The following is a 12,994-nucleotide window of genomic DNA, read 5'->3' on the forward strand; positions in this document are numbered from 1 at the left end:
GTTAAATGCATCATGAAGGTGACAATAGATGTTTAGCCTTAGTCTGTGATTAGGTTATATAAAATATTTTCTAGTATGAGTAGTCTTGTTTGAGGTGGAGCTTTTAAAATACTTTGATCCCAGCACAAGAGGCAAGGGGCAGGTGGATCGCTTCCTGGGCTGGCCAGGACTACATAGACCCCCATCTCGAAGGCCTAATTTGAATCTTGTGGATATCTAAGCAAGAAGGATTTAAAAGGCTTTGTGGGTTTAAAGAAAAGTCATGACATACTACATACTAAAGAATACTTGAATGTTTTGTATTACTGTGTATGTGTGGAGGCTCACATGTAGAGTGCAGAGACAATTTATAGGCATTGGTACACCCACTATCATGTGGCTTCCAGGGTTAAGTGCAGTTCTTCAGGCTTGGAGACAAGTGCCTTCACCCAGTACTGATCATCCAAGTTACCCCACCATCCCGCTCTAATTTTTATGTGGGCATGCATGTGGAAAACCCAGGGCTTGTAGAGCAAGTCTTGTCTGGGTTTATGGGAGGGCCACACTTGAGCTATCTCCAGTTCTCAAATTAGTTTTCCCAATGTACTTTGTGTTTGGCCATTTGTTTTGCTAATTCTAGGTAATCAGAGCTCATACCCAGTAGCTATTACTATTCAAAGTTTTGTGCCAACTCGCAGAGAAGGAAATTAATTGGCTGCAAATAACACCCCACTTACAGAACTCTGGGGTGATGGGCATGCTTAATGAAGTCTGGTCACTGCTCCATGAGGATAGTTAGAACTCTTAATATGGGCGGGGTTACGGAAACAAGCAGAAGAATTTGGGACTAAAAACTCCAGTGGGTACAGACCGGATTCGGGGAAAGGCTGAATAGGATAGGGGAAGGTTCCTGGTCAGTTCTTTGCCCACCCCTCCGGATCCCGGGGGCTCAGCTATGCACAGACTTGGGCATGATGAGTCAGCTGGGACCACGTGAACAGCCTTGCTGTGGGTTCCATCCCAGTAGGAAGGGCTCTATGCCCACCCACCATATCGAGGTGGCAGGCCAGGGTCACCAGCACAAGACCAAACTGCTGGCCCGCTGGGTATTCCCAACACTCCGGAGGCAGAAGCAAGGGGAACTCCGAATTCAAGGCCGGCCTGGTTAACGTAGGGAGTCCTAGCACAGCCAACGCTACGTGGAGAAACTCTGCCACCTTGCACCGCTGGGTGTGATGACGTGGCTTCCTGGTGGCGCCACTTCCGGGGCGCCTGTTCGTCCACCTCTTCCGGTGGGCTGGCTCTCTGACCGTCGTTGGCTGTTGGGCAAGCGGTGCTAGAGCGCCTAGCGGATAGGGGGCGGGAGCGCGCTCCCGGAAGCCATCCGCGAGGCCTCGCCCCGCCGCCGAGGCTGCTCCCGGGAGCCAGTTTTGTCAGTGCTAAGTTCGCGTGGGTCCTGACCGTGGGTGGCGACGGCGGAGGCCGGCGGGAGGCTGCCCACAGCGCCACGCGCAGGTGCTTGGGGGTGTGGGGGGTGGCGAAGGTTGCTGTGGAACCGGTAAAAGCATAGCAGAAACTTGGGCTGGTAGTTTTTAGAATTGTTATTTAGGATGTGATAACTCCCTTCTAGAATCCTGGGCTAAAAAAAGCACAGATCTTCCTTTCCCGTCATACTCCGCCAACATTTTTGTTTTGATGCAAGTTTATAATGACAAAGCACGTAACTTTGTAGCATGTACTACAAATCAGGCGTGGTTTATTGCCTCAAAACTCGCTTATTGGTAGCTTGGCTTTTCAGGTTTAAGGAATTAAGCATGTTATTGGATGAAAACCCAAAAATCTTGGTACTTAACGCAACTTGATCTAACAATTTTAGAAACACGTTGCCGCTTTTTAATACTCGGCTTTGAGCTAGACTGTAATTAACAAAAGGCAGAAACATTTGGCACCAGTTTTTGCATGCTAGTTACTTTAGCTCGACTGTAATAGCAGTGTCTGACACCTCACCAAGATCAAATGAATACCACATGCCTTTATGGAGATGATGTGCAAAATACCACACCAGTGAAGGCCTGGCTTTCGAAATACTTAGTTTTCTTCTTTGTGTGTTGTTTTGTTTTTCAAGACAGGGTTTCTCTGTGTAGCTTTGGAGCCTGCCCTGGAACTCGCTCTGTAGACCAAGCTGACCTCCAGCTCACAGAGATCTGCCTGCCTCTGCCTCCTGAGTGCTGGAATTAAAGCTGTGAGCCACCACCGCCCAGCTTAGTTTTCTTCTTAATGATATAAGCTTTTACAATTACTTTTGCAATTAAAATACCGTTTTGTTTACATAATTTTATGACTTTGTAAAGAATCTGCAAATTTCCATCATGGTAGGGGAGAGCATATGGTCTCACTATGCAGCCCAGACTGTCCTCCAACTTCATAATTCACACCTGTCCTCCCAAGGAGCTGATTGGTATTAGTCACCTACTGCAGTAAGAGCTCAAATTTTAAATTTTTTAAAATTTAAACGTCATTGTTTTTAAACCTTCCCTACTCTCAAATAATACAGTAGTTATGATTTTGTTACTGCTGTCTGATTTGAATAGTTTGAGTAAAACAGATTTTTTAAATCCATTATTTCAGGAGCTGCATGATGTGGGAAGTAAAATCACTTGTTTCATGCTTGGGATGGGAGCAGAGAGGCAGGTGGCTCTGAAGTTTCTGGTGTGGTATTGATAGCCAGTAAGTTACCCACGTTGATGAGATTTTTCGGATCACTTGCTCTTAGGATGGTATCACATCTAGAGTAGACAAAGCGAAGATGTGAGTGTGTACCATTGCTTATCCTCCCCTCATCGCAAACAAAAGGTTAACTTGAAAATAACAGCCTGAGGAAAGTTAAAGGGCAGGCAGTACTGCAAGGGAGGAGTTGAAAATGTGAGTTCAAGTCTTCACTCACCTCTGTGTGACTTGGGAAGAATTTGGAAACATTGGTGGCAAAGTAACAAGGTCTGATGTTATGTGAAATGCATCATTCGATGTCATTCCGTGAAGACAAGCCAGATACATAGAGGAAGTGTGCTTAGCGTGTCCAAGAGGTATCAGTCATTGTAAGGGCAGTGCAGCCTAAGTTGCCATGTATGTGATATAGAACATGGCATTGCAGAACTCCAGTGCACAGTACCTGATGCCCTTGCCCGTCATGCACTATTATTTCTATGGCAGTAACAGTCTTTCCTTCCAGACTAGCCGTGCCGCCGTGTTATGATGCCATCCCGTACCAACCTGGCGACTGGAATCCCCAGTAGTAAAGTAAAATATTCAAGACTTGCCAGCACAGACGATGGCTACATTGACCTTCAGGTAACACAATTGGAAATAAACCAACCAACAAATAAATCATGTAGCTGTGTATCTGTTATCGGGATTAGCAAAAAGCAAGCTTATTTCTAAGACCCTTCCAGCCCCAGCTTGGAGAAGGGGTCTTGGCAGGGCCATTTTAAACCGTTACAGAGTTACCCATTTCCCGTTTCACTTGAAGTGCTAAAGCCATGTAGCTACAACTTTTATGCTGTTATCCAGAAAGTATCTTCTTTCCTGATGTCATGGGATGCAGTTAGTTACAGATACTCTTTATGGCAGACAGCCAGTAAATAAGTTTGTGTCCTCTCCTGACCTCAAGTAGGATAGCATCTCCTTTTCCCCTCTTTCCCTTAGGATAGAATATTCTAGTATTCATATTAAAAACACCAGAACAGTATGTGCTATTAACTGCTGAGCTACCTCTTTGGCCCAAATTTCAGCTTTCTCAAAGCACTGCATTCTGAGTAAACTCAGGTCATTATCAGTTAATTCAGGGTGAAGTTTGAGCCGGGGGTGAAGTAGCAAGAAGGAATCCATTCTTTTTTTTTTTTTTTTGGAATCCATTCTTTTACATGTAAATAAATCAATTACTCTTTGGACTTATTTGAAGAAAGGTAAGAATAGCTCTGGTGTGCTTCCACTTAACATCAGATTCAGAAATGAGCCAAATCTTAGAAGGTTTGCCTCTAAACCATTTTAGAAATGTTTTTAGTGGCATATATTATTTGTACATAATAGTGGGGTTCGTTGTGACATTTTCGTATGTGTTCATGCTGTATTTTACCCACAATCTGTTTCTGATCTTGACCTGAATTTACTCAGAATGTAGTGCTTTGAGAAAGCTGAAATTTGGGCCAGAGAGGTGGCTCAGCAGTTAACAGCACATAGTCTTCTAGTGTTCTTAATATTTTATATTTATGTTTAATGTGTAGGAGTGTTTTGCTTTCATGTGCACCATGTGTGTGCCTGGTGCCCAAAGACAGCCAAAAGCAAGCATTGGATCTCTGGGAACTAGAGTTACAGGTTATGAGCCGCCCATGCTCATAACCTGTGCTAGGAACCAAACCCCTGTCAGTGTACCATGGATATACAGTACTCAAAGATGCCAGAAGAGGGTGTGGTGTCATCTGGACCTGGAGTTGTGAGTCACCATGTGGGTGCTGGAAATTGAACTCAGGTCATCTGGAAGGCAAATGCTTTGACCCTGGAGCCATCTCTCCTGTCTACAAGTACTCTTCTTGCAGAGAACCCTAGTTTGGTTCCCACCATTCATGTCCAGTGGCTTACACTGCCTGTAACTACAGCTCTTGGAGGATCCAGTTCCTTTGACTTGCACAGGCATCTGCACTCGCATGTACATACCTCCACACAATTTTTAAAAAGTGAATCTTTTTTTTTTAAAAAAAGGAAAGTTGAAATTCTATTTCTAAACTTTTGCCTGACTGCATGCTAAGTTACGTTCAGTTGCAGAAGTCACCTTTTCACTCTGCAGAGCATGGTGCTCGCTCTGAAATCCCCACAGGTTAGTGTAAGCTTCCGTGCACATGTACTTAGTAAGACAGCTAGGTGGCAGTAGCTTTAAAGGGCCTTCTTGGTTGTAATGAGGGGTTTAGAATGCCAGGAGCATCATCTACTCATGTCCCTGCTTTGTTGCACTGACGTAAGACTGACTTAGGACATACTTAAGATACTTGAAGTATCCACTTGGCTTCTTAGTTACCCTCTCTGCTTTAAAGTACATTGGGCCTGGTATTTTCATAATGTTCTTTGACATATTTGTTTATTGTTTTTATTTCTCTCTTCCAGTTTAAGAAAAGCCCTCCTAAGATCCCTTATAAGGCCATTGCACTAGCCACCGTGCTGTTTTTGATTGGCACCTTCCTCATAATCATAGGCTCTCTCCTGCTTTCCGGCTACATCAGCAAAGGGGTAAGCTAATGGGTGTGTGAGACTGCCATGGGTCTCACCTGTGAGCCAGAGCACTCTTTATGCTCTAGATTAAATTCTACTAAAATAAGGCGTGGTTTCCTTTCCCCTTTAAGCAAATGTTTCCATAATTCCTATAAGGTACAGCTTCTCGTAGAGTTTAGAATAATACATCTGTGCCTGGCTTCAGGCTTCCAGACTGATACAGGCTGTAGCTAGAGTAGTATGCATCGTAGTGTTGCAGCAGTGTCTGGGGAGAGGCAGTGAGTCTGTGTAAGAGTGTGGCCACCGGACCTTGTAATTGGGTTCCTTTTTCCATTGGTTTGGTCAGAGTCCTGTTGAGTTTCAGTGTTCAAAGCCTAAGTGGTTCTTGGCAGTTCTTTCCCTTGGGTTATGTTATGTACTCTGTGTCTTAAGTTATCCTAAACAGGTATTCTGATCACGGTGCAGGTCCATTCTTTCATACCCTAGAAAAAAGTGCAGTCCCTACTGGTGTTTTATAATTCAAAAAGCAAAAATTAAGCATCATCCAGTTGCTCAGATGACAGTTAAGTAAAATTGTAGGGCATGCATTTCAGGGACTGTTACATGCCGTTATAGCTTAAGCAAGAGTTGGGGTATTTTTGTTTTGTTTTTGTTTTAAGACAGGGTTTTTCTGCACAGCTCTAGCTGACCTAGAACTCACTGTGTAAACCAGGCTGTCTTTGAATTTAGAAATCCTCCTACCTGTGCCTCCAGGGTGCTAGGATTAGAGGTGTGTGCAGCTTATGTAATATTAATTTAATATTACTAATATTAGTAGTATCAGAGGACAAGAGTGTGTTGTGTTTACAATTTTAAAAAGTGATAGGGAAGTTGCTCATCAAGAAAGTGCTTCAGGCTCTGAGTTCTGGTTCCTAGCCCTCAAATAAAAAGCCACATAGATGTCTTGGCATGCTTTGTCACCCAGCACTGCAGGGTGGAGGTGGCATATCCCCAGAGCTGGCTGGCCAAAACTGCCTGTAAGTCTAGCTCCAGGGGGACTTGAAGCTTCTGACCACTTCCAGCGTCTACTCTTAGTAACTTAATTAAAAATAAATTGAAAATAAATGTGGAACATAATTAAAAATAAATCTTGGGGCTGAAGGGATAGCTCTGTGGTTAAAAGCACTGGCTGTTCTCCCAGGAGACTGGGTTCAATTCCCAGTACCCACGTGGCTGCTATAACACCAGTTCTAGGACATCCACTGGCCTCTTGGGATTAGGCACACTTGTGGTGCAGACATACATACATACAAGCAAAATACATGCCCTAGATATTTTTAATTGCTGTGATAAGACACCATGACCAAGGTAACTTATAAAAGAAAGCATGTAGTTTAGGACTCACGGTTCCAATGGATGGTAGAGTTCACGACTGTCGGTCTCAGAAGAGCTGGTAGGCTTTTAGACTGTTGAGACTGGGAAAGACTGTTGGGACTTTTGAAGTTGGACTAGTACATTTCGCATTATGATATGGCAACAAGTCTATGGGGACCAAGTAGTGGAACGTGGTGGTTTGTGAGAAAGCAACCTTCATCTTTTTAAAAAAGAAAAACAAGGCAGTGGTGGAGCATGCCTTTAATCCCAGCACTCAGGAGGCAGAGGCAGTTGGATCTCTGTGAGTCTGAGCTAATTCCAGGACAGGCTCCAAAGCTACAGAGAAATCCTGTCTCGAAAAACAAACAAAACAAAACAAAACAAAAAGCTGGGTGGTGGTGGTTCATGCTTTTAATCCCAGCTCTAGGGAGATAGAGGCAGGTGAATCTCTGTGAGTTCAAGGCCAGCCTGGTCTACAGAGTGAGTTCCAGGACAGCTCCAAAGCTACACTGAGAAACCCTGTCTCAAAAAACCAAAAAGAAAAAGAAGAACCTTGAGGAAGTTGCTTGAGGTCAACCTCTGGCACACGTGCGTACGGGTGCACTTGTGTGCACTTGTGGACACAGATAGTATATACCCACTAAACACACAGGTGTGCGCTCGCCTGCTCATACACATGCACACAGAGTTTGGAACCGCAGAAGGAAATAAGCCTTAAACTTAAAAATAGTTTTTCTTTTTTATTATTTTGAATTTGTTGGTTAATTTGTAATCAAAAGGAAATTGGGAGTGTAGTGCTTGCCTAACATGCCCAAGGGTCTTAATTCAATCCCCAACACGGATAAGAGAAAAGAGGGGGTGACAATTTATGATCAGCAGGAAGAGATACGAAGGTGTAACTTGTGTGGTAATAATATTTTCCTTCTGCCACCAGGGGGCAGACCGAGCTGTTCCTGTCCTCATCATTGGCATTTTGGTGTTCCTGCCTGGATTTTATCATTTGCGCATCGCCTACTATGCCTCCAAAGGCTACCGGGGTTACTCCTATGATGACATTCCAGACTTTGATGACTAGCAGTCACCTCGGCCTTCTGAAGAGACAAGGCACCCACTTAGTGGGGCAGGAACTATGGCTGAGGGCTGAGGAAGTCTACAGTTTGCAGATGTTTTGCAAGACAATGGCCGGATTGTTTGAGTCCTTTTCCAAAATGTTCATGCTTTGTAATTAGCTAATTAGGACATGCTGTTTTCCTCTGCTGGCCCTGGCGCAGCTTGACAAGTTTTTCCACCTGCGTATGCATCATGTCAGAACTGTGAGGCTCATTGTCTGGGAAGGCAGACTGTTCCGTAGTGAAAAGTGCGACCCTTGGGGTGAGCCTCCCTTTTGCCTTTGTCGTCAGTTTTTATAGCATATGGAAAATGTATTATGTATAGTTTCTTATTACTAAGTAATTTATTTTTAAAATATCTATCTTACCCCTCACACTCTCCTCTACCTGCACATCATGGTAAAATTAAAATATCTGTCTCATCCTATATGCTCTCTACCTTCAAACCTTCATATTCTGATAAGACTAAATATCTGTGATCCATCTATAATAGGCTTTTTTTTTTTTTTTTGGTTTTTCGAAACAGGGTTTTTCTGTAGCTTTTGGTTCCTGTCCTGGAATTAGCTCTTGTAGACCAGGCTGGCCTCGAACTCACAGAGATCCGCCTGCCTCTGCCTCTCGAGTGCTGGGATTAAAGGCGTGCACCACCGCCGCCTGTCTTGTAATAGACTTTTTTAAAACTGACAGCAACCTAGAATTTTTAAACCGCAAAGCATGTTTTCATAATGTAAGCTTCGCTGGATATGGTGGTATATGCCCTGATCGTGGAGTTTTAGGACAACCAGAGCTGCCAAGTGAGACCTCTGAAATAAAAAAACAAAACCAAAATACTTCCTCTGGTTTCTCCATAGGTTACCTTCCACAAAACTCAGGTGAGCCTGCTTTCGTAGATCAAGAGGGTACGTGACTCATCTTTAAGGATGAGACTTGGGCTATTTCTTAGTAAAACTGTAGATACGTGTGCTTGGAGTTTATAACCCTACTGCTGGCACCTGGTACTATGACATCATTCTGCTCAGTATTACAAGACTTGGCCAAGATCCCTGCTAATGTATTAGGTCAAATTTGGTTTTCAGCTTGCAAAAAGTGACATTTTAAAAAAATACTAAAGTGTCATAATTCAAATTCTGGAGTTAAAATGATTTTCTTTAGGCGTGTTTTAGAAAAGCATTCTAATGATTTGGTGCATTTAATCCCAGTACCCAGGAGTGTCTTTGTTTTTGGGTAACTGGCTGTATGAGTCAGACTCTGCTTTCCAATCAGTTTTTTCCTCTGAGGTTATGGACCTGGACAGCTAGAAGTCTGGGCTGTCATCAACTAAGATTTGCAAGATTGTTAACAGGGGAGTTTGGGGAAAAAGATAATTTTTGGATGTGTTGAAACTAGATGTCTACTCAGCATCCAAGGAGAGTTATAGAAAGGGAGACAGTTGCAGAGCTGTATGTCTGGAAGTCAGATTGGGTTTGTCTGGAGGCAGAAATGTTAGAGTCGGTGTTTGGATAGTATCATCAGAGCCATGGGGCTAGAGCTCACCAGTGGACTTACACACTTAGAAGGAAACAACTGGCTGCTCAGCCGTACCAAAGATCTTGGTGGAAATTATAGGGTTGATGCTACAAAGAATAAGAAATGATAGAAGGGTATAGAATTCAAGGGTAAGATCTGTTCGGGTTCATCTCCATGTGGCCCACATAAGTTCCTTGTGTTACTTTCCAGACAGTCGTGAGCATAGAAACACATGCCCCTGGTGGGCATGGTAGTTGGCACACACTTTAATTCCAGCACTCTAGAGGCAGAGGCAGATAGATCTCTGAGTTCAAAGCCAAGTTGGTTCACTTAGTGAGTTCTAGTACATCCAAGGCTATATAGTGAGATCCTGCCTCAAAGAAAACAAACCAAAACCAGGCCCAGTTATATGGTTCTGGGATCCCTTTTTGTCTTTTTTATTACACACAGTTTTTTGTTTTTTGTTTTTTAATATTTATTTATTTATTATGTATACAATATTCTGTCTGTGTGTATGCCTGCAGACCGGAAGAGGGCACCAGACCTCTTTACAGATGGTTGTGAGCCACCATGTGGTTGCCGGGAATTGAACTCAGGACCTTTGGAAGAGCAGGCAATGCTCTTAACCACTGAGCCATCTCTCCAGCCCCCTACACACAGTTTTATATACCCAAGGAACCCAGCCACATTTCCCGCAATGCCCAGTCTGGAGGCCTCAGTGTTGCTAACACTTTATACATCAGCCACACCCTCTTCTTACTGTGTCAAAGGTGGACTAGTCTATATTGTGTAGGTGCATAATCAGATCATCCTAAGACTACTGCCTGGAGCTAGACCCCTCCTCTGATGTCCCATGTCACACTAATAATCTCATTTTAGTGGCCGGCCTTATTAATAAGAGATACACAAATATCTCTTTATTGAGCTAAAATCAGACTTAGATGCATTGACTGTAACTGTATTCTTTGGTGCTTTATAGAAAAGGTCTAGATCTCCATAACGATGGTAAACTTTTTTTTTAAGATTTAAAAAAAAAAACAAAAACCGTAATGCATATGCATGAGAATTTGGCACGTGTATGGGTGCCCACAAAGGCCAGACCCCCTGGAGCTGGAAGTACAGGTTATTAAGCTACTAACATGGGAACCAAACTCAGGTCCTCTGGAAGAGTGCTACACGTTCCTATTCACAGAGCCATCTCTGCAGCCCCTGGTAAGCATTCCCTAAACTGTTTGCTGAGACTTTGTGCACAGTCCTTACAGCAGGAGCAGTGGAGACCAAGGCCGTTTATCAAACGAGCGTTTGCCCAAAGGCAGAAAGCAGCCTGCCATCTTGGGCTGTTGACTAGACTAGATGGCACAAGTCACTGTGACCACTATTACACTTCCCAGGAAACACAAAGGAGACACTGCCTCAGTTACTCCTGGTGTGCTGCGTGTGGTGAAGACCAAACCCAAGCATTGCTACTGTGGTGTCAAGTGCCACCCGTGGCCAGTATATCAGATATGAATTGCCGCTTCCATTCTTCCTGGAGGTACAACAAGAAAAGATGGGTGGTCCTGAGGGACAGGGGTGGCAAACTAATGGTCACTTGTTGGCTTGCATTTTGTTTAAAAAGAGTTATGTGATGTTACGTTTGATTTCTTTTAAAAAGGAAATTGGTGAGCACGTTGGAACAGGTAAAGGTAGCTTTAACTGAGCAGGATTTCCCAATTCACTGTAGTAGTCCCCACAACTTGCTTATTTCTTGACCCAGACTACAAATTTCCCTCCAATAACGATTTGTCTTTGTTTATATATGAAGAGTCAAAATGTCAACATTCCGTTTTCCTTTGCAGCTTGGGTAGATGAGCTGGTTCTGCTTAATTCAGACTTTTCCATGTGGTCCTGTGCCCGCTACCATGCGGGCAATTTGGCGGTGGTGATGAGTCAGACCTCTACCTGGAATTTGTCCTGTGGGTCCAGAATCTACACTGACCATCTAGCTCAGAAGAGCATGTGGTGTACAACAAAGGAACCCAGTGTTAGGGCAACTCCACAATGTGACTTTTTGCCTTGAAGTATCACTTGCCAGTCATTTAGCTTATTGACTTGTTACCTTAATCTTATCCTGAGGATTCTTGTCCCGAAGGTATGTGGTTTATGGTTTAATGCATGGGAGGAAAGGACACTCCTAGCTATGAGGTGTTAGACATATTACCTTGAGCTTTACTTACTTATTACATGGGATAAATTTCCTTAGGGATGCATTGGCAGAGTTCAGGGAAGCAGTTTTGGAGGGACCTGTGCACAGAACTGAGTACATCAGCATCCGCTAAATAAAGCTGCTGCTGGGAAAAGTGAAGGCCGCTCTGTCAGAGGGCAGGGCCCACCAGAGAACTCATCTGCCGTCCTTCCCTTCTGAGGAGCCTGTTCGTTCTGTGACAGCTGCCCCAGAGGCAGGGCTGCTTTCCTGTGGATGTAAGGAGGGTGTGAAGTAATCCTTTGTCTGTGGCTGGGCCTGGGCCTTTGTGTGCCCCAGTTTTTGTTGTTGGTTTTGTTTGTTTGTTCTTTTTTTTTTTTAATGGTTTTTCAAGACAAGGTTGCTCTGTAGCTTTGGAGCCTGTCCTGGATCTCTGTAGACCAGGCTGGCCCGAACTCACAGAGATCCACCTGTCTCTGCTGAGATTAAACGCATGTGCCACCATCGCCTGGCCAGTGTGCCCCAGTTCTTAAAGGCGTAGACAGAACCTTGCAGAGAAGACCTTGGAGGTGACGTGTGTGACAGCAGCACTTGTGACCTCCTGAAGCTTGTCCTTTCTGTTTTACTCTTGTCTTGCCCCTTACTACTTAGAAGCTGTATTCTTTTTCTGTGGCTGTGAAGAGACACTTCTAAGAGAGTACTGGGGCCTTGCTGAGTTTCAGAAGGTTAAAGTCCATGACCATCATAGCATGGCAGCAGGCAGGCATGGCACTGAGTACCTGAGTGCTTACATCTGAGCTACAAGTACAGGGCAGAGGAAAGGAGCTAACTGGGAATGGCCTAGTGATGGACCTCCTAGTCCTGCCTAAACAGCTCCCACCAACTGCTGGCCAGTCACAAATACACAAGCCTGTGGGGCCATTCTCATCCAGACCATCACAGGAGTTTGCTCTGACCCAGCAGAGGAGTACCGCTTGGGAACTGTCAGAATGCAGCATTGGGACCTGCGCTCCGTCAGCTTGCAGTGTAACAAGATCCTGGGATTTTCGTTATCCCTGAGCCCTCTACACCTTCTAGTCCATGTCTTCACCTTAGGCTGGTGGTTAGGAGGGGTAAGACAATCCAGGAGAGGTAGCCCTCTTGAGGTACCATCACTCTAACCAAAACCAATGGGGCGGGAGGTGAGGAAACTTTCCAGAAGGCCAGGGCAGGGAAACCGTGCAGAAAGGCTCTGAGAAAACTTCCGTGAGCATGAGAAACCAACACAGTTCCAAGATGAGGACAGAGCAGCCTGCTCAGTTTCTCCCCTCCAAGAGAGGCAGGAAAAGCCTTTTGCAAACTTGACTTAAGTCCTGATTATCGAAGGCGGTGGTTTTCCTCCTCCGTGAGTCTGACAAGCCCATTCTTCCATCCTTTTCAGTAAGTTGAGAAAACCGGCTGTAAATGCTCCAGTCTGAGCTAATCCTTTGAGAAGGTTTTCTCTGGAACTCATAGAATCTGCTTCCCTGAGGCTGGTGGCTTCTGATGCTGAAAGTGGCAGCAGCGGAATCACCAGCGGCCTAGGAGGGTTTATGGCCTGGCACAGTTGAGGCTGGCATGCCTTACA

At 44.5% G+C, this 12,994-nt stretch overlaps 1 protein-coding gene across 2 annotated transcripts; it reads left to right on the top strand.

The window, feature by feature from the left end:
* Positions 1-1,292: 1,292 nt before the first annotated feature.
* On the top strand, positions 1,293-8,522 carry Tmem230 (transmembrane protein 230). Of its 2 annotated transcripts, XM_041670496.1 has the most exons (5): positions 1,293-1,494; positions 2,608-2,706; positions 3,209-3,327; positions 5,134-5,256; positions 7,526-8,522. In XM_041670496.1, exons 3-5 carry the CDS (start codon positions 3,229-3,231, stop codon positions 7,664-7,666), a joined length of 363 nt encoding a protein of 120 aa, XP_041526430.1. In that variant the 5' UTR covers positions 1,293-1,494; positions 2,608-2,706; positions 3,209-3,228; the 3' UTR covers positions 7,667-8,522. The 2 variants fall into 2 exon arrangements, with proteins under 2 accessions (XP_041526430.1, XP_041526429.1); XM_041670495.1 differs by lacking the exon at positions 2,608-2,706 and having other exon boundaries at positions 1,295-1,494.
* Positions 8,523-12,994: the final 4,472 nt, after the last annotated feature.

This window comes from Microtus oregoni, unplaced genomic scaffold, assembly GCF_018167655.1.
Source record: "Microtus oregoni isolate MIOR12 unplaced genomic scaffold, Mior012 000020F_ref0000438, whole genome shotgun sequence".
NCBI classification, from domain to species: Eukaryota; Metazoa; Chordata; class Mammalia; order Rodentia; family Cricetidae; genus Microtus; species Microtus oregoni.

Coding starts and splice junctions, on each gene's coding strand:
- Tmem230 (XM_041670496.1), top strand. CDS start 3,229: ATGATGCCATCCCGTACCAACCTGGCGACTGGAATCCCCAGTAGTAAA. Junction 3,328..5,133: donor ATGGCTACATTGACCTTCAG/GTAACACAATTG, acceptor TCTCTCTTCCAG/TTTAAGAAAAGCCCTCCTAA. Junction 5,257..7,525: donor CCGGCTACATCAGCAAAGGG/GTAAGCTAATGG, acceptor TTCTGCCACCAG/GGGGCAGACCGAGCTGTTCC.